The sequence below is a fragment of the Carassius auratus genome, chromosome 38 (assembly GCF_003368295.1).
Source record: "Carassius auratus strain Wakin chromosome 38, ASM336829v1, whole genome shotgun sequence".
Lineage (NCBI taxonomy): Eukaryota > Metazoa > Chordata > Actinopteri > Cypriniformes > Cyprinidae > Carassius > Carassius auratus.
In genome coordinates, this window is record NC_039280.1 from 10,752,369 (window position 1) to 10,775,624 (window position 23,256).

The 23,256-nt window shown below is 37.8% G+C and overlaps 2 protein-coding genes across 4 annotated transcripts; both read right to left on the bottom strand.

Annotated features, from left to right (window-relative positions):
- Positions 1 to 26: 26 nt before the first annotated feature.
- Positions 27 to 5,207, bottom strand: LOC113057531 (basal body-orientation factor 1-like). 2 transcript variants are annotated; one of them, XM_026224956.1, is made up of 12 exons: positions 5,112 to 5,207; positions 4,708 to 4,960; positions 4,007 to 4,072; positions 3,401 to 3,544; positions 3,232 to 3,312; positions 3,086 to 3,156; positions 2,809 to 2,953; positions 2,100 to 2,440; positions 864 to 914; positions 616 to 714; positions 360 to 422; positions 27 to 225 (listed from the first exon to the last, which is right to left on the bottom strand). In XM_026224956.1, the coding sequence occupies exons 1-12, from the start codon at positions 5,141 to 5,143 to the stop codon at positions 150 to 152; spliced, it is 1,422 nt and encodes a 473-aa protein (XP_026080741.1). In that variant the 5' UTR covers positions 5,144 to 5,207; the 3' UTR covers positions 27 to 149. The 2 variants fall into 2 exon arrangements, with proteins under 2 accessions (XP_026080741.1, XP_026080739.1); XM_026224954.1 differs by having other exon boundaries at positions 616 to 717.
- Positions 5,208 to 5,726: 519 nt separating this feature from the next.
- On the bottom strand, positions 5,727 to 22,897 carry LOC113057037 (uncharacterized). 2 transcript variants are annotated; one of them, XM_026224046.1, is made up of 18 exons: positions 22,579 to 22,897; positions 20,867 to 21,026; positions 20,444 to 20,561; positions 18,470 to 20,357; positions 17,255 to 17,414; positions 15,936 to 16,901; positions 15,688 to 15,806; positions 13,017 to 13,926; positions 12,804 to 12,923; positions 9,946 to 10,071; positions 8,873 to 9,756; positions 8,524 to 8,644; positions 8,193 to 8,420; positions 7,845 to 8,101; positions 7,269 to 7,428; positions 7,089 to 7,149; positions 6,221 to 6,320; positions 5,727 to 6,078 (listed from the first exon to the last, which is right to left on the bottom strand). In XM_026224046.1, exons 1-18 carry the CDS (start codon positions 22,612 to 22,614, stop codon positions 6,034 to 6,036), a joined length of 6,459 nt encoding a protein of 2,152 aa, XP_026079831.1. In that variant the 5' UTR covers positions 22,615 to 22,897; the 3' UTR covers positions 5,727 to 6,033. The 2 variants fall into 2 exon arrangements, with proteins under 2 accessions (XP_026079831.1, XP_026079832.1); XM_026224047.1 differs by having other exon boundaries at positions 7,089 to 7,146; positions 22,579 to 22,896.
- Positions 22,898 to 23,256: the final 359 nt, after the last annotated feature.

A 23,256-nucleotide genomic window follows, 5' to 3' on the forward strand; every position in this document is an offset into this window, starting at 1 on the left:
TAGACACACATGAACACTTGCTGGTATTTCATAGCTGATATGCAATATTTAACTTATACTTTGACTTTATTTAGCTCTCTTATCTGTGATTCGGTCAGATGATCTACAGGTCTGGCAGAGCACTTTTCCAGTTTTTTTTCCAGTTTTTTTCAGTTTTCACTGGAGCTCATGCTGGAAACTGGTTCTTGGGTTAAAAAAGTCGCATGGGATTCCTCCTCTTCACTCCTGTGGAAAAGATTAATGCAAATTATGAGTCTATGTGCGATAATGCAGAACAACAAGTCTTCTGAAAGTATTCACCACCATTGTTTTTTCTCTTTCTGACCAGAAAACCATACACATCTGTAGGCATTTCTCACCCTAGACTGCTGCTACACCGGTTCCCTTCAGAATCTGTCAGAGCTGGAGCATGAATTGGTTTCCTTCAGAATTGTAGAAAACAAAAGTGCCATGAAAATTTACGTGTTACTCCTTTGAATCAGTGTCATGAAATTTATTTATTTATTTTATTTTTTCATTATCACTATATTTGTCTCACCAACTCTGCTTTTTAAGGTAGATGATACCTTGATGATACCATATCTCTTAATTTGTAGGATTAAAATGAATACTTACTTCGATGTCAAGCTATTCATTTTAGCAAAGAGCAGTCTGAGAACTCTCTCTCTTTGCTCCCAGGTCATCTCTGATATATTCACTTTGGCTTTCTTCTGACTGCTGATGAAAGAACACAGCATTGTCAAAGACAGTTTTGTTAATGGAAAAAGCATTATTCAGGTAATAACACATTTAGTTATCATTTCATTAGAAGATAATAAAAAAATATTCTAAAAAAATAAACAAAATAAGCATAAGACCCTCACCCTTTTTCAGCCTCATCCATCCTCCTGCTATGATTCACTTCTGCTTCCTGTCTGGATAACATAATGCAGCTTATAATATAGTTGATCTAAAAATAGTTTGATGTTTTTGCAGTAAAATGCAGTCTGGATCTCCTGCTTGTTAACTTTCTAGAATTAACTAGGGGTGTACTATATTGAGAAAAAACTATATGGCACAGAAGCTGCATCTGAAGTACAGACTCAGTACAGACTCTTTAATGCAGCTTATAGGTGCATTTACACTGCATTTACAATTATGTAAATTTGCTATGCAATTTTTTTATATATTTAATTATGAAATTAAAGGGGACATCATACGCAAAATTTACTTTTACATGGTGTTTGAACATAAATGTTTGTTGGCAGTGTGTACATAACATATTTTTTTAATGCGATTTTCATGCGCATCTAATCAGTAAAGGTGCTCTTGTGATTAATTGTATAACTCCAGCACATGCGTTCAGATCAGGGTTGCCAGGTTTTCACTACAAAACCTGCCCAATAGCTTCTCAAAACAGAAAACACAACATGGCGGGGTAAGCAGAGCTCATTAGCATTTAAAGGGAATGCACTAAAACAGCTTGCTGTGAACAGAGATGTTTTTGACAAGGTAAAAAAATTTGTTGTTTTACAGTACCATTGAGAAATTTTAACCAAAATCTAATATTGACTTTTCATTAAGACACTAAAGAATTATACCAATGATATCCCCTTTAAACAATCATTTGATTATAAATCTAAAACCACAGGTAGGTGCTAGCGAGTCACTGTCTGAACAAGTTGAGTAATTGAATCATTCATTCAATAGATTTGTTCAAATTATGGATTAATTCGGAAAAGAAACACTGACGTGTTTTGTTGGAGACACAACACAGTTCTGCTGTAGTTCATTTGGAATTTTCATTAAAAAGAATAAAGCAAATATTGTGTCTAATATGTAACTCAAAATGCTAAGAATTCTTTATGAACTGTTTTATGATCAATACAACATTCACAATCGTGCTGATAATGAAGAAAAACAGCACTCTTGCTCATGTTATACTGCTTAACTATATAATTTGATATTAATTTAAGACAAAAGTCGTGGGTGGGAATTGCCCTGTGTATCTTGCATTTTGGGTGCATTCAAACTGCTTTCATCAAATAGGCTGCAGTGAAGGTCTGTTTTTGTTTGTTTTTGCAAAGAGAATGAGTTAATGAATGAGTTCTGAATTGCACCTGTGCATTAGCATCTCCTGTTTCACTTGGTTCAAAGCCTCATGGAAGTGGACCTCCATATCTGAGCGTTGCTCCACTACGCTGCGGGCTATTCTCCTCACTCTGCTCAGTTCCCTGTCCCGTACACTCAGAAGCTTCTGCAGTTTGTCCAGCTCTACACCACCAGCCTGAGACCTGACTGCAGCCCGCTGCTTGATATCAGCCTTCTCTGACTCAAACTCAGCCACCATGCTGGCCAGGGCCTGCTCCAGTGTGAACACCTTTGCCCTCAGCTCAGAAACAGTGGTCCGCTGGGCTGCAAGCTTAGATATGGTGTAATTTGAGGTGTCTTGACTCATCTCCTGCAGGATGAATGAAATTGTTAGGAAAGGATAAAATTGTAGGTTCCAGTGAAAGCGGTCAAAATCAATGTCTGCGCCTTCATAGGCAAGCTTTATAGTAGACAAGGGTCTATTTGAGATCATTTTAAATTTCACTTAATTTGTGCATGTGTGTTTGTCTGGGTACACAAGAAAGTTAATCTAATAATTATAATTTGTAATGATTAATTTATATAGTATACATAATTTACAATTAATACAATGTAATAATGTAAAGTAATTGTAATAATGTTAAAGTATTTTCTGTAACCTCTAATGAATTGTATGCATCCTTGCTAAAGAAAAGTAAAAAACAGAGAGAGAGAGAAAAAAACTATGGTGTGTGTCACCTTATGCAAACTAAGGATGTTGTTCTCTTCTGCCAGTGCTGTATTTCTCTTCCGCAGATCCTCTACCTTTTTGATGTGGTAACCCAATGCCTTATTTAGACGCACATTCTCCTTGAACACTGAGCGAGATGCATCATCCAGCTGTCTGAGAGGGCCAAGAAGGAGGATGTCATCTCATTTAACTCATGTAAAATGTATCTCACAAACAGTTACAAACGCATCAGGAAGAAATGTGTAGTAGTTCTGGGATACTGAGGGAGATGGAGAAGATGCTAACCTGATGGATTCATTGTGAGCCCTTTCTGCAAGCACACCAATCTTTTGCTCAACTTCCTTCTCTAGAAAAACCTAATGAATGTAGAATGAGAGAGACACTGAGAGAGAATGAGGCAAATTTTGTTGAAATGTTGTTTGTATATGTACCTTATTATTGAAAAACTTTTGCTCCATTCTTGCAAGTGTTTTCTTGTGTCCTAGATCTGCATTTTCCAAAGTTTCTTTCAGCTGTACAAAACAATCATGTTATAAGACATAGCACTTTATACTAGTACCTCTGCATTTGTGTACGTGATACAAATAGGATGATTTATACATTTTTGAGTTCTTGCTCCATTTGAGGCTTTTTCTTAAGGAAGTCATTGATGATCTTAAGCTCCTCTTGAATCATGTCGAACTCACTAGATCTGTTCTCAAACTTCTCCTCCAGCTCACTGATCTTTAGAGTGTACTGAATGGCCTGTGATGACAATCAATGAGAAACGCTGAGCATTCAGCACTGAGACAGTGAGTACAAGAGTAACCCGATCAGTTCCCTTTTAAAAATAACACCGGACCAGAGAAACTAAGTTTATCATAAAATGTATAATTTGAGTATTATCTATTACATTTTGTCCTTTATTAATTAAATGAATGCCATTGTTCAAATGAATATTTACAAAGGGGAAACTTTTAGCTGGCATTATCATTTCCTTTGACTTGCATACAGTTGCTGTCAATATATGCTATTTATATATTTATTAATTTACATGGATGACTTTGAATTCTATATAATTTTCAGGATTTTATTAAATGTTTTTAATCCATTTTCTGTCATCTTTGTTTAAACACATTAAACTGACAAAATAAACTTCAAAACCACAAACACGAGAACAAAGAATTAATTTATCTGTTTTCCCATATGAGGAAAGGCACTTGTTACCAGATTCTCCTTTTCCTGAGAAGCCCTTGTTTTCTCGAGCTGTATTTGTTGTTCCAGTGCCTTTATCTGAGAAAACAACATTTTATAGGGTTACTTTACCACCAAAAATGATATTTATTCCCATGTTGTTCCAAAACCATAAGACTTTTGTATGTCATCTTCGAAACATCATCTATTAGAAGTCTATTATAAGAAAACATTGACACATCACAAAATTTATCAGGAGACCATAAATGAATCCATATGAATCATGCAGTTTAAACCAAGCTTTCGAAAGAGACAATCACTTTATATTATGACGAAGAGTTTTTATTTATATACTTTGTGCAAGTATACCTCATTAGTTATTGAGGTTGTTTGAAGTGTTTACTTTTAAAATATAACAGTTATTTGATCAATGTTTATATAAAATTATACCTATTTAATAAAGGAATGCGTGCCTCCTCAGATTTGTATTAGGCTTAACTACTTGATTCATATGGGTTACTTTTATGGTCTCTTTATAAACTTTGGGAAGCATCAAAATGTTGGTGTAATGGACTTTCAGTAGAAGAACAGACAGACGTCTTCATTTGTGTTTTAAAGATGAACAAAACTTTGAAGGGTTTGTAACGATGAGGTTCATTAGATGATGGCAGTTTGCAAAAGACTAAACCATTAGACATGTACTGTAGCTTTAACAATCAAATCCATTAAAACACCTTGTCCTCGTTTTGCAGGTGTTTGTTCCTCAGAACAGCGACGATCTCGATGCTGTTGTTCTCAGTGTGGTGCTGTAGAGCAGTGAGCTGCTGGTTGATTTGGCTCAGTCTTCGCGCTGCTTCACGGTCCTCCGCGCGTGAACTCTCGGTCAGATCACACCTGGCCTCCCACAGAGCCGCGTTTGCTTTTGCCCTCTCTATATCAGATACCTTAACGCGTTTCGACTCTAGCTTGACATCGTTCTTTTCTTTTCTAGATTAAAAAATACTTATGAGAAAGGCGAATATCAAAACCATATAGTAAATATATGCGGTCAGATATGGGCTACTTTTTAAACTCTTAAGACAAACCCAAGGGCATATTAAAATAAACCAATAGTAGATTAATATTTTTTTTAACTCACCCCTTTGCTTTCTTTCCTTTTTTAATCGGCATTTCTTGTGATTTGATCAGTAACGTTCATTGATATGCTGCTGTAAAATTAGCTTGTATATACCTGTTGTCATGGAGACTGTTACACGTCACATACAATACTTTGCTGGAAACTTTTTATTTTAAATTAAATATTTTCCATAAAAGCCTTGATCTCTTTTGTGAAGGTTTTAGAATAGTAATTATTTTGAATGTTGTATCAAACATTTGAGAAAAAATGAAAGATGGATGAAAAATTATCGTTACTGATATCCATCAAATATAATGCAGCCCTCCGAGTACATTTTAGAGTAAAAAAGCTATTATCTTTTTATAGCGAACATTAAACGAGTTGAGATCATATTCAGGGCTCATCTTATTATTTTGTAGCTAGTATACTTTATTAGTATGATGCTTAGTGAGTTTGATCTGTTAATATAACTGTATTAGTACATTAAACCACGTTAAGCGTTTTTCACGTGAAGCGTTTTAGAATGTCCTTTGCCACATTCTCTTTTTGGATATGCACGATTTCAGAAATTAAAAAAAGTAATTTTTGTTGTTAATCAGCATTCACCTACTTGCAATAGCACACAAACACAAAAGCTCTTACAAATCACCTCTTATTTATTAACCTCATAAAAATATTCCTAAAATTTAGCAAAGACAGACATAATAAAAAGTAATATTGCAACTATAATAATCATATTAAAGCAATCCAACACTGCAAATCCATAAATAATACACAATCACAATCATATAAAATCTCACATCTAAAATCCGAATGCACACATATATCTAGCAACACTTGCACAAGACAACCATTATAAAATATCACCCCATATAAAACCCCCACAGAACGTTTCACATTCAGAGAATAGTAAGGCTTTTGGAAATGTTGAGCTGATTCTGGATCACTGCCAGGGCGCTCTCCTTCCCAACACACGATTAGTGACTTTCTGCAAGAGAAAGAAGACATGCATTAGAAACGTTAATCAAACTCATCAGTTGTATATCTGAAATTTGTGGAATAATACAGATTTAAAAGCTGGCAGTATCACTGTATTTGGGCTATTATATGTATGAAACCTTTAATAATACCTTGTTAAAGAGATGAGCATTGAGGCGGTAAGAGCGGTACTCTGCCTGTCTCCTTTCCTCTTCCTTTCTTCTCTGGACCTCAGGAAGTTGAGCATATTTCCTGAGGGAAGAAACACTTATTTGTCAATTAAAGTGCAAAATTATTTGAATCAATTATATCCAAATAAAATATTAACATACTGCAGTTTAGATCATTACACCTCTGACTGAGCCTATTTTGAATCACAGATAATACACATGAAATAGAAACTTGAAAATAAAAGTTGGATGAGATCTGTATTATTTTAGTAGCACCGACTATAACATTTGTACTATTTACTGTTTATTTATTTTTGCATTTACTTTTAGAATTTGTATTACTATTGTGAATTCAATTTTATTTTTATATTTTGTGCTTTCATCTTAATTTTAAAGTGTTAGTAATTCTGTTGTCTTTTTATCATTTCTAGTTTTTTTTTTTTCATAAATAGGTCTATACAGTTTTAGGTTTTAGTTACTTTAACAGTTCTTAAATACACCTTGTACTGACTTTAACTAAAAGAAAATTAGAAAAGTTGCCTTGGAAACTTGCTGAAAGGTTTTTATGAAGTAATGAAAATGGTTCTCTTTTTATGGTTTTCTTTTTAATGTTAATAAACCTGACAGAGAGACACTCAAAAAAAAAACACCCACACACCACACACACTATTACCTCCTGAGTCTGTCTGTCCTGTCTATATTCTATATTTCCTCCCTACCCAACTGAAAGCATGTATAAGGGCACAAAATGCTTTTTAAGTGTTAAATGACCCATATTTGCACAATTTGATAATATGTGCATTGTCTCTTACCATCTAGACTGTTTGAAAAAGATACAGTGGATACCTACTCTTTGGATCTTTGGACCATCTCTCTTCTTGGAACGACTCGTTTATGGGGTACTGGAGCTGCTGACAGAGGCATGTTTTAGTTTACATCTTAATGCAAGCTGTACCAAACTTGTAAAATATATAATGAACTGAATACTCCCATAACAACACACTAGTAATCTTTCATGTTATAAGGTCACCTGGTCTGTATGGACGTGATGGTGCGGGGCAGTTGAAGAGCTCTTCTCTCTCTCTGTTGAAGACTTCTTGTAACCTCCTCTCCTCAACCAGCAAACCCAGACGCTTCATCCGCTCGCGTGAACGAGATACAAACTCTGGCCGATGGAGCTCCAGAGCTTCCTGTAGGTAAACCATCAATGCAAATGCTCAATGTTAGACTAAAGGTCTTTGCACACGGAGTCCAAAATTCTCTTCACAAATTAAACAATAAATATGACTTCATGTTGTGTCAATCACGTTTACACACTGCCTCCAAAACTTTCAACCGTCATAATTGGATTGGATATGATGACGAACACGCTTGAAAAAACAACCAATATATGAAAATGTCGTGTGCAAGTACCTTAAAATTAACAATCAACTTCCATGTACTATCTAAAAATCACACAGCAGGATTCAAAATGAACATTAAAAAAAAATTGGTACAAGCTTCAATGATACTGTTCTAGTTAGCATTCTTGGTTATCATTATAATTATCAACCTTGGTGTGAACAAGCTTTAAAAAGGATAAATGAAACAATTGCTCGTCACACACCTGAAGTGAAAGTCGAACAAGAGCCGAGGGTTTGTCACTGATATCGGTCTCTGTAGCTGTTATGGACTCTGTTGGCCTCTCTTGTTCTTGCTGGTTCTGTCTCTCTCTTAGTGGTTCTCTGGTTGTTTCTCTCCAGGGTCTGGTTCTGGTGTAAGGCTCAAACCAGACTCTTGGGTAAGATGCTGATTCGTTCTGTGGCTGGTTTTCCTTGTGACCATCGCACTTTAGCTCATCAGCTGCGATGAACCATGACACACCTTAAAAAGAAATGTATAAATAAAACATTACCAGAAAAGGAGAAACAAATGAGTGGCAGAAAAATGCTGTCTGTGAGTATGTAATATGCACCGTTTGGGTAGCGTGTCCGGATGCTCTTGTTGCTGGGGTCTTTCTTCAGAGCAGTCAGGGTTTGGGTGGGTTTAGATGTGAAAGCAGTGGGGATGGGAAAGCCACTCTGAATGTTTCTGCACAATGTGTTTGATGAACGGACATCTTTGAAAGCACCTGGTGAGGGAAAGATGGTGCCCACATCCCGAGTGTGTCTGCGGGTACCATTTGTAACGATTTCCAAATCACCTGCAAAAAGAATACACAACCCCACAACATATTTTGTTGCAGTTACTGTCTAATTTACATGTTGCTTAGTTTAAAAAATGTGGACCACGGTTGTGTAACTGACCTGCCTGCACACCTCTGCTGACTAGTTTGACCTTTGACTTTTTAGAATTTAAGTTTTGGGACACACGTCTTTGCGAATGACGGGGTAAAGTGCATGAAGATGATAAAGAATCAGCAGAGACCTGGAACAATAACAGACGATTAGACAGTTATATAATAAGGATAGAATGACAGTCTCTCAGTCAAAAATGCGGAGTATAATGTACTACTGGATCTTTACACCAGATCTTTGTGATATACTGTACATGTGATTATTGTGCTAGCATCTTTCTTTTTAATTTGTTGATAATCTTTCAAAACTAAGAAGCTGAACAACCTGTATTGAAGAACTCAATCAAGCGAAGACTTACTGTGGAGTCATCAGTGCTCACATCATTGGTAGCAACAGAGACAGCAACATGTTTAGGACGGGGTTTCCTTCGGCCAGTTTTCTGCATATGGATGGTGTTGTAAAGTCTGAGCAAGCTGTCACTGCTTTTCTGTCCCTTACTGGTGACCCGGTGAGGTCCAAAAGCTCGCAGCAGTCGCTCCGTGTCAATAGTGGACAGGCTACTGCTCGTCTCCACACTTGCAGACTCGTCTCTCTCAGCAGGACAGCGATGCACTCTGTCCTGACTCTCCTCATGCTCAGGCCAAGCTTGTTGTGGAGCCACGTCTAACTGAACTCTTTCTCTTTGCTCTTCCCCGTCCATGGTCCCATCCTCTTGATCACTCCTCCTATAATACTTTCCTTTCCTGCTGTGTGACTGTTGTATATTTAGGTCTGTTGGTGTGGTACTGTGAATGAGACGAGACAGACGCTCCAGTCGATCAAGCAGTGACGTTTCTCCCTCATTAGCTGGTCTTGTCTCCTCCATGCTCCATTTTTCACTGAAGCGACGCCACAGCTGGTCCAAAGAACTGCTAATCTCTATGCTAACATCATGAGGTGTTCTGTCCTGCTTTGTCTTGTATCCCTTGTAAGACGTTCTGATTGGCTGAGAAGGTAAATGGTGTGGTTCTAGTGGTAATTTGGGCTCCTGAATAATGCTAGTGTGAAGATGCACATCATCTGTACTGTAGTCGGCCTCCATGTGTAAGGGAACAAAATTTTCTTCCTCCTCTCTATACTCCTCATCAATGCCAACAGTGTCCATGCTCTTCTTAAAAACATAAGCTTCAGGAACGGTATTGTCATTTTGGCCAGCAAGAGTGGTTGCTGATTCTGGAAGACCATTTCCTGACACACTGGGAACTGACAATGGGAGAGACAAAAAAGATTACATGCTGGTGTTTTTTATGTAACAGCTACAGACCACAGCAAAGTTTCTATTACAAAAATGGCAACTTGTCATACATGTGGATGGGTAAATGATGACCATTTCATTTTTGGAGAATTCTTTAAATTAAGTAAATAGTGTACTAATACTAAGGTGCATCTTACCTCTCTTCATATTGGTCCTCTTACTGTAGATGCCTTCCTTGTGTTTCGATGCAATTATGTTGTCTTCTAGCTCTCTAGAGCCTAAAATGTCTGTATTAAAGAGTGGAGGGACAGCATCATCAGAACCTGCAGAGGGAGCGAGAAAGAACAGAAGAGAGCAGGATCAAACAGAGAGCAAACAGCACTGAAGCAGAGGGGCCCAGAAGGGTTTGGCATGTGGATCACACTAGGCTTGTGTTGCTGGATTGGCTTTCTTATGGACAAAGAAAATGAATAATGCAAGACTGAGTGAGAGCATGAACCATCTGCAAGACTCGGGGGGAGGGGCCAGTAGAGGTGCAAGTAAAAACTATTTATGTTCAATCACTAATTATGTATGGAAATTTTGACCTTTTTTATAATCAGAATTCTGTGATACAAAACAGGTGCAGATGAATTAAAGGTCTGTCCAGCAAAGATGTGTCCTCTAATAATCTACATAGTGTATCCGTAATATCCTCTGTACAACTGAGACTTCCATGAAATAATGTAGTAAAAAAATTAGGGATGCTCCGTTCCACCTTTTTCACCTCCGATCCCAATTACGATACCTAGGGTTCAGTATTGGCTGATACTGATCCCGATCTGATACTAAATATTTTTTTTATTTAAATAAATGTAGAATTTATATATCTCTTTGTGTGGAACTCCTAAAAATTCTTTCACAACCTACTGAATACAGACTACTCCATAATAATAAAAAAAAAACAATAAATATGAAAACAATATATGTATATTCATGATCTATGACAAAAAAAAAATACCATAAACTAGGTTAGTGGACAATTCGGCAGGAAAAGCTATTCTAGAAAAATCAGTGCACACATAATTTTTAAATTATTATTCTGTGTGGAACAAATAATAGTGTTGCACTAAATATAGTATAATGTTACACACTTTATATTTTGAATGATAAAATCCATTAATGAATGTATTTATATATAAGTATATACTATTAAATTAAAACTCATTTCTTTTAAATGTATAGCATATTTTTTTAATGAGGCAACTACATATAATTGATTCGATAGAGCAAAACAGTGCGGCATGAAGCGCTTACAATATGTGCATCTGGTGTGCAGAATGATATGCTTGAAGCAACAATGAGAATGAGTCTCAGCACGCAACGCTTTCGCTTTCAGCCATGGGTAGTGGAAGAGAGCACTGTTCATTCACTAGCCCCCACCTACAACTCCTGCTAGCACTGAGACTCAAACCAGTGACCTTCTGGTAACTAGTACGAGTCTTTAACAATTAGGCCACATTTGCTCCTGGTAGCAAGTACCAAACATTAAATTCTGGCATGAAGATAAAGTCCTTTTTGCAAATCTTATAGAGCTTTACCGAGCTGACTGTCATAACTGAAAGCGACCAGGGTTTAAAGGCTGAACAAAACACTGACAGCAACAGCAAAGAAAAGTAGAACCACTGATGGCAGATAGACTATTCTGACCATGTCTTTCATACTTGTGAGATTCTACATTTTGTGATGAAAATATGATGTGCTAACATTTGAAACTTGCTCTTGTTTCATGGTATTTGATTACCCAATGAAGTCAGTTATGCTTATTCAGCTATTATGTTCCAGACATTCCATTGCCTCACTTCCTCTAAGATGCTGTATAAAAGTGAAATCCAATGTACAATAAAGTTGAGCTTAGAATGAACTGCACCACTTGTGTATCTCATTCTTTGGTCCCGGGTACCTGCTCTCCTCTGCTCAGATAACCCAACCTGAACCAAAATTATATTTGTGATCTCGAAGGCAAGAATATACGATTTATTCTTACAGTTTGGGGGCTCGTCCGCGAAAGTGGGGAATCTCCTAGAGAACCGGGAAAAAAAAAGTCCCGAGATTGAGTGGGAAAAGACGGTGGGGAGAATCAGGTGCATTCCTCACCTACCCTCAGCGCCAGCGCCAGCGCCACCGCACAATGGTCCTGTCATTGAAAAATCAGGTACTTTCAACAGAAACAGGAAACTCCCAAAACTCAGGGTGCAATGGTGTGGATGAGATCGGGAAATCCGATAGGGGTGAAACCAGTAAAAATGGCAGAATGTAGCGCAGGAACTTAGTTCAGTCTATTTGATGATACTTGGATGGAGGCAGATCCGAATATAAATTTGCAGTCAACAATAAGAAAGGGGCGGGGTAAACGTTGCAAATAAAATCAAATTAGGTGAAATACTAAAAAAAAAAAAAAAATAGAAGAATTGAAGCAAAACGTAATGTTGTAAAAAAAACCTGTTAACTATAAGATCAATAGCATGCATTTAGAAAATGAAAAGGATGAATTTTCATTTCATGGCAACTTTAAATAGCCTTATTACACAGCTCTCATGAGGACTTTTATTTCATTAAGTGGGGCATTTTGTTGTCAAATATTTGCACGCAGACAATCTCTAAGCAAAAGCTGTGCATGCTCGTGACTCTTTAGCTCTGACTGTTTTCGGAGAGAAGCGTTACAGCTGCTTCTTTCTTCTATTAATCTGATAACAGTGAAGACGCTTCTGATAAATGAAGGATGCAATACTACTCAATAGGTACACAAGATTAACATGAGATTAGCAGAAACTATGCGTGTTATGTCCCCTTTAATAAAAACTAAACAGTGCTGCCAATTAGCCAAAACAAACAACTTAGATCTGTGCTAGTTTCATGCCTTTAAATGTTTTTCTCAAATATCCAAAAATATCCATTTAGTTATTAATTTAGTAAGTAGCTGTAGAAACAAAACAGGATTCACATTCTAAATAAACTGGTAATGTAAGCTAGGATGCTGTAGAGTAATAACTGAGTAAAGTTCTCTGTGACATACCTGGGTGAGAGCTTTCTACAGTTGTGTCAGAGTGACAAGGAGAAAGTTCTTGATCAGCTTGCGGGATGTAGAACAACTCTGAGCTTCCATAAGGTTTGTATGGCAACAGGGCAGGGACACCTACAGGAAGTGTACATAAAGAAAAATAAATCAACTGATTAATTTACCAACATCAAATGCCACTGAAAAGCATATCAATTGTACATCATATACCTGCTTGAACAGAGAGAGTTCTGGATGTCCCAGCCAGCCTCTGAGAGGGAGCAAAGGTTTGTGGGTATCCGGCCTGTAAGTGTGCACTGACACTTCCTGCATTCTGGCCTTGAACTGGCTCTCTGTGTTCATATGATCTGGCATGATTTGAATTTGAGATTCGGTGTATAGACTGCAGACGCTCACCAGTCATGCTTGACACCGCCGGAGGTGGGACATCTTTACTGGTGTTTTGACTGGATAGTCTGCTTAAGTAGTTTGGATTGGAATGGTGTTTGGGTTTGGGCGATAAGGTGACGTGTATGTGAGAGAGATGGGACGTCTTGTCAAAGGCTGAATCCGATGACGCACTAGATAATATCTGGTTACTCCCAGTAGCATTAAAGTCCATGTGAGGTATTCTATGGATACTCTGGGGATTGTTTGTAACAATGTTCTCTTTGTCATCATCAGTCATATCTTCTCCTTTGTTCTCTTCACTTTGTTGTTCTTCTCTCGCTGTCTCCTTTTCTCTGCCAGATACATTAAGTATAACAGCTGGCTGAAGTCTCATTTGGCTCGTGCTCTCTAAAGTCTCATGGTCAGGACCAACACTGTCCAATTCTTCAGTAGCAGTGATATGGTCATGTGATGGTGACTGTGGAGACGGAGTGAGGCGAGTGGTTGATATAGTAATAGAAGTTAAAGGCTGGGAACTGAGCCCTTCTCTAAGAGCAATCTGGCGAACTCTGGCCTCTAGATCCTGTTGGATAGGAGTGTAAAATGGAACTGTTTCCAAAGGTTTTGAATCGACTTTCAGCAGCTGATCTGAGTTACAATTCTCCATTTTACGCAGTCCAACACAGCCCTTCGACAGCTGAGATTCAGGACCAGCACTCGACTGAGCACTGCCCTCAGAATCTGAGCTCCACTGAGAAACAAAGCATGAGAAAGAGAACAAGATGTGTTACTATTACTGATAAGAACTAGGATTGGGGAGGACTGTGGGAAGTAGACAGATGAGAGATTCAGTAGAAACACTGCAAGCAAGAGAGCACAGAATAAATAACGCAAATGCAAACAACAGCTTTACCTTCAACACACTCTATCTGGACTTTCCATAATGCAGTCTGCCGCACCAAAAACAAAACTCATATTATTAAAGACTCACCATTAAGTGTGATATTTAGGATGTTAAAATTCTTCCTTAAAATAATCATAATAGTTTTATTTTATGGCCAATTACTGATAATTGGCCCATATAAAAAATCGTACTTTGTCTAAATTCATTAAAAAAAAATGCATTTGTTTTAAATACTACAAGTGTATTTAGACGTCACAACAATATGACGTCCAGTATAAAAAAATTGATATTTTGAGATTAGCTAAAGATTATATTGAACAGTGTTATGAACCCTATAAAGTGTACAGTATCACAATTAACAACATGATCAATGCTTTGCTAAGAACCTGCTGCATCTCTAGTTGTTCTTGTTGATTCTTATAATGTAGACCTAAGAATAACTTTTATATTGTTAATAATATTTTAAGACGAACACTTAACGTACTGAAGCAAATTTTTGATTCATCAAAGTTTGTTTAACATTTAAATCATGTTAAAATGTATCAAAATTGACACATCAAGCTTTTTCAGTGATTGACTAAAATATTAAACTACTGAGCATTGATCATAAAACTAAGCATTTAAATATAATCCAAGACATACCATAAAAGATAGCATGACAACTAAAATGTATATGGATTTTATGTACGATTTACAGGACCTCAGACACATTAACCTTCTGAGACAGACAGCACACACTAACGGCTTGACATTAGTTAAATTGTTATGCAGTTGAATTAACTATGGGGGGCTAGACAAAATACTATTGAAGTGATAACCATAAACACTGGTTATTGTCTCCACTTTATTCAAGTTGTTATGTGGTTAGAATAACTATAGGGGGCTAGGTAAAAACACTACTTAAGTATAAGCATATTTCATAGTGCTATGAGATTCCATTAGTGTATAAATTAAACTTTTAGGGCTACAACATCACCTCCATTAAATATGTGAAACAAACACTCTTCTTGTTCGGGCATCAGTAGGCAAATGCCAGGAATTTTCTCCACAACAGAGTGAATAGCATCCCGTGTCATCATATCTGTGATCGTTTGTGATTTCCCTAACCAAATCTACAATCTTAAACTTGGCGTTTACACTTAGTTTAGCGTCTACGTCACGACTCTCAGCCCGCCCTCTGTTCGTTGATTGGGCAGCTGTTTTGGAGCCGGGGGAAAACTAGAAGATGGTTTGCTATCTCAGACTGAATACAGAACCGAATTGAAGTTGAGTGGAAGTACAAAGTCTGACGTAGTCAGGCTATTGGCTTGGTATTGTTGGCAGAATTTCGCCATTGGTGAAAACTAATTGAGGAATGTTCTAAAGGCTCAATAAACAGAACATAACAAAAAATTCTGTCTATTATTTCATGTTAGCCTTCACAGGGTTAAATTATAAGTGTTATTAAAAATTAACTGATCTGAGCATGCACAGTTAAATATCCAATATTGACCAACACCAAATAAAATTTTAAAACCAATACAATGCCAGTTTATTGCTGTCAGAAAAATGCTGATATTCACACAAATGAAATTGTCAGACCTTTCTGTGCTGGTGTTTGTACTTTACCTTGGTGTATTTGGTGTTCAGTAGAAGTTCTCTTTTGATGTCTTCAATTCTCTCTCTGTCCTCAGCGTTTAGTTCTAAGCTTTCACATCGGCGGCCAGAAACCTTCATCAGGATCCATTCTAAAGCGACAGACCAAATCCAGTTATCCATAAAGTAAAAACCACTGACTTCAGAAAAGCACCACTGGTACTGAAAAAAACCTGTATATGACTAAATGTCCTTTTAGACAAATTGCTCGCTGTTTTTACCTCTTGCACGGCTGTCTTCTGGATCACTGGTGCTTGGCCGACTTGTAACCACTGAAACGGGTGACTCACTCTGGAGGAGCTTGGCAACTCTGGCAGCCAATGAACTCTCGCTGCTACTGTCACTCATACTTTCAACCTCAGCTGAGACATGAGACGAATCATTCTCAGAAGAGCCAAACACAGCATCTTCAGTCTGGTCCTGGTTTTCTGCTATCGAAGGAACATTTATCTGCATGGCAGATGTGACTGTAGGTGGCTTTGCCTTATCTTGGTCTGCAGCACTGCAGCCTTCCGGTTCAGCCCGTCTTGGGGTCGCACAGAGGTCACGTGACTTCAAACTTTCCTCTCTGCTCAAAGAGAGAGCGGTAGGCTCTATAGTTGTGCGGTCAATCTGTTGAGGCCTTTGGGAGGATGACAAGCTTCCTTTCAAAGCTGAATCTGATGAAGAGCGAGTCAGCAGCAAAGAAAGATTCCCACCAGCTGACAGGGATGTGTCATCATGATAACCTTGAATGTTCCGTCCCAGTGAAACAAGGGATGTGTCACTCTCTGAGAGGCGGTGTGAGCCAGGAGAGGAAGTCAGAGAGGAACGACCAGAAACCAGGCTTTCTGCCCGGCCCAGCAGACGTCTGATTTCACGCAGTGTGCCAGAGCCTACAAAAGAGTCTTCATCCTCCTTTATCACTTCTCTGGGACCTGGAGGAGTCATAGATTCTGAGCTGAATTGGCTAGAAAGGCCAAAGTTTCCTTCACTTTGTGGAGCATTAGACTGTTGTAGGTTTGATGAAGGATGAACAGTTGAATTAAGTCTTGGTGGCGTTTCCACCTGGCTGAACGTTTTTTTCACAGTTCTGTCACTGGCTGGTTGGCCTCGCTCATGCACTGACAATCGGTGTTTGACAGAAGCACTGGAGTCAGCTGAGAGCTGACTAGAACTGGAGAATGTCTCCTTCTGAAGACTGTCAACTATATACACAGAAAACAAAACAAATCATTATAATATGACCAGAAACATTATACAAATGAAACCAACTATATTTTAACTCAATAACTTTAGCAGTGCATCCTAAAACTAGCAACATTCTTTATTATTTTCTTATCATCTATTTTTTTCTTGTTAATATAAATTAAAAATAGCTTGCTACTTTTACTGCGTTAGGCTAATAGAGACTTGTCACAGCACTTACGTATCATTGCTCTTTTGATGGTTTTTGATTGCTTCTATTGTCCTCATTTGTAAATCACTTTGGATAAAAGCATCCGCTAAATAACTAAATGTAAATGTAAATGCACAAAGATGTCAGAAGTTTTTAGCTCACCTTCAGATGGCTGTGTGCTTTTAGTTGGTGTTCCTATGGAGCCTTTGATGGTACATAAGTCAGTAGGAGAGAATTCAGGCTCTCTGATTGGTCCTCGATGAGTAAATGGATTTAAGATAGTTGAAGGTGACTGGTCAATACCCAAATTTAAAAGGTACAGCTGTAAAACAAAAAGACATAAAACAGACTAATAAATTATCTATCAGGGTATAAAAACTAATTACATAAATCACCTTGAATCAGTATTTTTCAAACAAGTAATGACAGTTTTATAGCGAATATAATTTTTCTAGTTATGGAAATCTCAAAATATTTTATTGGGTTGAAATTGCCATTTGTGAGCAACATTTTGAAATGTTAATTTATTAATTTACCTTGGCTTTCTGGAATTTACTATAATTGACTTAAAAATATTAAATATAATTATTTTAATATAGCTATTTTTTTTTTATGAATGCATGCATATACACTCTTCTGTGTGTGTCTAGTTTCTAAAAAAAATTAAGTTTGAAAATGTGCATCTTTGTCATTAAAGCAGAAGTAACAGAAATATATCTGAGGGGAAACTGAATATTGTCTTTGACAGTGAGGGCCTTGGAGTCAAAAAGGTTGACAACTTAAATGCCTTAAATGTTTCCTTCTGCTTGTGCATAATTGAAAACTATATTTCCTAACAGATGTGAGTTTGAGCATTTTAAATTCATGTTGATTTTAAAGTCACAATGTAACAGATCTTTTTCTATAGTGTGATGTAAATCTGTGTAAAACTGATTTTTAAAAAAGGGAAAATATTTTATCCAACAGCTGTTGATTGTGTCGTTATCACCGGATGTTAGAATTGTGACATTTTGATTAAAAATGACTTATTAATTATATATAGATAGTAGGGCTGCACAATAAATCGCATGAGATTGTCATGCGCATCTCGTCAGTAAAGCTGGTTCTGTGATTAGTAGTAAATCTCTATCACTGCTTTCAGATGAAGCTACACAATATCATGTTCATAAACGCAGATGAATTGCCTATGATTATAAAAGCAACATTGTGTAGCTTGTCAGTAAACTACGGCTCCGTGTATTAAAATGCCGCTCCATCTGAAAGCATACACATGACAATCGCATCCTATTTATCGTGCAGACCTTATAGAAAGGGAATTTCATTTCATGCCGAATTTAAGTGCATCTTACTAGTTCCCCTACAGCACTGTGAACTTACAGGGATCCTGTCTTCAATGTTGAGTTCTCTAGTGTGAGGAGGGGACGCAGGTCTGGAGGTCCAGTAGGGTGCATAATTATCTACTTCAAGACTCATTACTGAAGAGGTGGCTCCCACTGATGCCCGCATACTCTGTTCACCATGGCGACTGCCTTGAGAGCTCGAAAGAGTGCTGCTCATGTTGAGGTTTGATGACACATCACTGAAGCGCCCCAGACTGAGGAGAGGAGACATATGGACTGAGCTTTTATCCATGTGAGGAGCTGAGCTATTCTTTCCTTCACCCCTTCCACCTGAAACAAAGGATGGCTGATAGTCCAATGATCTGGTAGTTGGAATGATGTTATTAAATTGTGCTACTGGAATTTGCTGATTGTGTGGACCAGCATCTCTCTGAACAGAGGTCACCACAGAGCTTAGGGAGGAGTGAGAGTGTGAGCGATTGACAGGTGACTCAGATGCTTTTCCTCTGCACGCACCCGTCCCAACTACACCCACCTGACGGGGTGAGACACTTCCAGAATGAGAAGAGGAAAGTGGCTGAAACATTTGGGAGCTGGGATTAGCACCAAATGTCAGACATGTGTCTTGAGAAAGCATGTGGTTAAGTGCTTCAGAAACAACATCCTGTGCTTTTTTCTTGGGCGACACACTATCAAGTGGCAAATGATCATAAAACGACCTGCTAGAACTTTGATTGACTTTCCAGGCATCTACTTTTTGTAAATAGCTCAGACTGGGAAGAGAATGTACTCTCCCAAGGGCCAGACGAGGGACTTGATCTTTCATCTCTGCACCAGAGTAAAAGTGCTGAGTGTTGGAGTGAGGTGTATCAGAGGCTTGTGGATTTAAAACAGGAGGAGGAACGTTTAAAATGGGTTGGGCATGTGTCATTGTTTGCACAGTCTCTGAAGGTCCACTAGGATCTGTAGCTGTTGTTTGAGAGTGAATGGGAGAGGAACGTTGATCGCTTAGGTCCAATGATGGAATTAAGCCAGTTTTGGAGTGACTGTTTTGGGAGGATGTAGCAACAGACGCAATAGCCTCTTGTTTGGAGTGTATGAGTGAGAGTTTGGTCAGTGCTGGTGGGGGTCTCATGATAGGTATTGCAGGTGTGGATTGAGACACAGGCTGAGAGTTCAAGAATGAACCATCTGCTGCTGTTAGATGACCGGAGCTCCAGAGCACTCTCTGCAGATCTGGTAGATGCATCAAAGCTTCACCAGCTGGTGTGACACACATTCCACTATTAGAGCTTTTGTTCCCACTATGGTGCCTACTTGCTGGGGCCGAGATGGAGCCTCTTTGTCCTAAAGACAGAAACTGATCATGGAGATGGTCAGTTGTTTGGTGTGAATGCATCCGTGAATCACGAAAAGTTATATTTGAAACATCTGCAGTCTTCTGAAATGAAGATGATAATGAGCCTTTTTGAAGATTCATGGAAGGCTCTAACTGGCTTTTGTCTATGTTTTGATGAAGTGAGGTAGGTTCAGAGGTGGAGGAAATGTTACTGCTGTCACTAACAGCCACAATAACATTGTCTTCCCTGGACTTTAACAAGAGTTGAGCAGACATTCCTTCAATAAGCTGCTGAGCAGTGGTCTGCTCCTCTCCTTCCATATGTCTGATAATATTGTCCTCAGCAGCAACATAAGAAATGCTCCCTTGATCCTCAAACTCTTTGCAATGGTCTCCAGGTGACAGGCTGTGCTGGGAGAGTGAACAGCAGCTTTTTTCACCAGTCAGGGTTGTTGGTAACTCCAACGGATGCTGGGAAAGTGCAGCCTGATCAAGAATAGTATTTTGGTGGTGGGAAGCATCAGTTACAGCTACATTTGAAGTCCTGAGGCACCTCTCAGTCATAACTGAGAAGTCAGGAAATCCCCTGTGTGCACAAAAACAATAGAGAAAATATTATCTAAAAATACAAAAATGTGAAGAAAAATTGTAAGACGACGAAACAAACAGTACCGAAGAGGGACAAATTCTACATCTGTATGCTGAAAAAATGTGGAGTCAGAAATAAGGTGAGATTTGTCCAGGCAGGGATGCAAGGTAAGTGCAGGTGACAACTGGCTATCCTGAAACTCTGAAAAAGAAAGTCAATTAAATAATTATAAATTATATATATATATAACAAATGTCATTATGGAAAAGTAATTATATACATATATATATATATATATATATATATATATATATATATATAGGAGCTAAAATGCTTTTAGGCATGAAGCAATGTACAGTGGATTTCAAACATCTTAGAATGTTTTTTTTTTTTTCAAAATCCAAACACTGTGTTTATTTCCAGTTTTAAATAAATTGGAATCCCAGATTTTCAATGTGACCTTAGATCTTTGAAGCCCACTGTATAAAAACACCTTCACTCTGTACCCAGTTGTAAAGTCTCAGATCGGTCTATGAGTGGCTGCACGCTTGAATCCGGAGTGTTACTAAATGGTCTTTCATTATTGTCAGGATCTGTGTTCAGTCTGCTAGCCTCTGAATCATGCATATTTTGTCCATCCTGCTGGTAGGGAATCTCTGGAGGGGGCTGAAAAGGTAAAAAGAGGAAAGGTAAACTTGAATGTCTGCAAGAATGCTCCGATTTATAATGGTTGCAATAGAAATTTAAGATAGTTCAAAGAAGTACTTTCAAGGTCCTCCATATAGCCACAGCCTAAAAAACTAAAATGTTTACTTAAATGGTTTCTTGGATGGCCTGAGGATAAATTTTCATTTTGGGTGAACTATTCCTTTCAACTGTATACTAAGCTGAATTTAAGTTAGACAAATATCTGACTTATGTCTTAATTTTATTTCTGTATTTTCACTTATAACTAACTTTACTTTAACAGTTATTTAAATTTTATCTTCGTTATATAATTTGATTTCTCATTCTCTCATATACCTGAATCACACCGAATCAATAGGAATACATGTACGCAGGAGCATAGATGACACGGGGGATGTGTCCCCCCCACTTTTAATATCTGTGCATGACCTGATATTTTATTCGGAGGGCAAGATGAACATCATGGAGCACTAAACACTCTCATGCAATGTGTGTTTCATTCATACTTGAAGCCGGAGTGCGCTCATATATAGCACTTCTATAATTTATTTTCCAAAAAAAAAAAAATATTTACTGACTTTTAAGCTTTTGAATGGTATAGTGTATAATGTTACAAAAGCTTTTTGTTTCACATAATTGCTGATCTTTGGATCATTCTATTCATCAAAGAATACTGTAAAAAATTACTCATCTGTTTTAAATATTGATAATCAGGAAATATTAGAATGATTTCTGAAGATCGTGTGACACTGAAGAAGGCTGGAGTAATGATGCTGAAAATACAGCTGCGCATCACAGAAATAAATGACACTTTAACAGAGATTCACATAGAAAACAGTTATTTTAAATAGTAAAAATATTTCACAATATTACTGGTTTTGCTGTACGTTGGATCAAATAAATACAGGATTGGTAAGCAGAAGAGACTTCTTTAAAATAACATACAAAAAAACTTAAGGTTCAAAAACTGTTGAGTGGTAGGCTATGTTATATAGATTACAGAAATGTCATATTGTAATTCTGTCCTCTCACTTCTGAAAAGATGGCTACGCCCCTGCATGTACGACACATGTAAGCATCAAGTATGCAAGTGTCTGTACGTGTATTTCGGCCATCGATTACACCAAAAATATATAAAACAGTTAAGTCCTGCATAGAAGAACTGCTAACGTTACCCGCCAATCAGCCTGTCCCATCTAGCAATTGATTAGCCGATGAATACAAAGCTGATTTTTTTTTTCAAAAGTTCATCCAAGTATGCTCTCGTGCCTTCGGTTCATTGTTGACTATATAAACAAATAATCAATCATTCACTGCCATCAAGTCATTGCAAAGCCATTAGCGCTAATTTTGAGCACTGCTCACTTGTTGCCATGCAGTGATAGTAGCTACAGGATCTCCCGATTAGCTAACGTTAGAAATGTAAGGAATTATATCGAGGGCTCGTTCATTCCAGAAATCAAAAACACGCAATTAAGCCATATTTTTACTTTTATTAAGAGACCGCGATTTCTAACGTTAAGTTACTTACATTGTTTACGTCTGCTGAGCACCCCTCTGAATCCATAGTCGTTAGTGACGCTGACGTTAATGCGCATGCGCACTTGTTTAAAAAAACCGGAGTTTGAATTCACAGTGAGAGTAAAGAAATACAAACCAACACCTTAGAATCGAATGTGTAACTGGTATGTAAAACAGTACCAAATAACAAAATGTATTAAGTTATCATAAGCCAACGGAACTTTTTCTATGCATTCTGTTAAACAGAAAAACGCCATAGCCACAGCGGTTTAGCTGACGACATTGTAGCCAGTTCAGACTGAGTCGCGCCAAAGAGGACAAAGGCTTCTCTGGTAGCGCTTTGCTTTCAGAACAAAAATGACGCTGTTGGTATGGCAACAAGAAAAGACCGCAACGTCGCGCGGGATTTGAGAGTATGTAAAGTACTAAGCATCTCCATATATCCCTGATACCAACACACATATGCAGAAAAAACACTTCTACTTCAAGGTTGGCAAGCTCTGCTCTGTATCTTGTCGGGTGTTTAGTTATATATACACAAACAATGAGAACAGTTTTTCAGAGAGGAGAGGAGAAATTCACTAAAACTATTTAAAGTTATTCTCTGACATACAGAAATGCATATGTTCTGATCAAACGTTGGTCAAGTAGATGAGAGGTCCTAATGACCTCCATAACCTGGACAGCC

Bases quoted from the DNA above. Each gene is read 5' to 3' on its own strand.
- LOC113057531 (XM_026224954.1), bottom strand. From the start codon at position 5,143: ATGCCGATTAAAAAAGGAAAGAAAGCAAAGGG. The intron at 4,073-4,707 runs GTGTTTTAATGG...TTGTTTTCTCAG, and splicing joins ACCTGCAAAACGAGGACAAG to ATAAAGGCACTGGAACAACA. The intron at 3,157-3,231 runs GTACATATACAA...TACATTCATTAG, and splicing joins AAAAGTTTTTCAATAATAAG to GTTTTTCTAGAGAAGGAAGT.
- LOC113057037 (XM_026224046.1), bottom strand. From the start codon at position 22,614: ATGGATTCAGAGGGGTGCTCAGCAGACGTAAACAAT. The intron at 17,415-18,469 runs GTAAGTTCACAG...TTTGTTTTACAG, and splicing joins ACATTGAAGACAGGATCCCT to CTGTACCTTTTAAATTTGGG. The intron at 15,807-15,935 runs GTAAAAACAGCG...CTGTCGCTTTAG, and splicing joins AGAAGACAGCCGTGCAAGAG to AATGGATCCTGATGAAGGTT.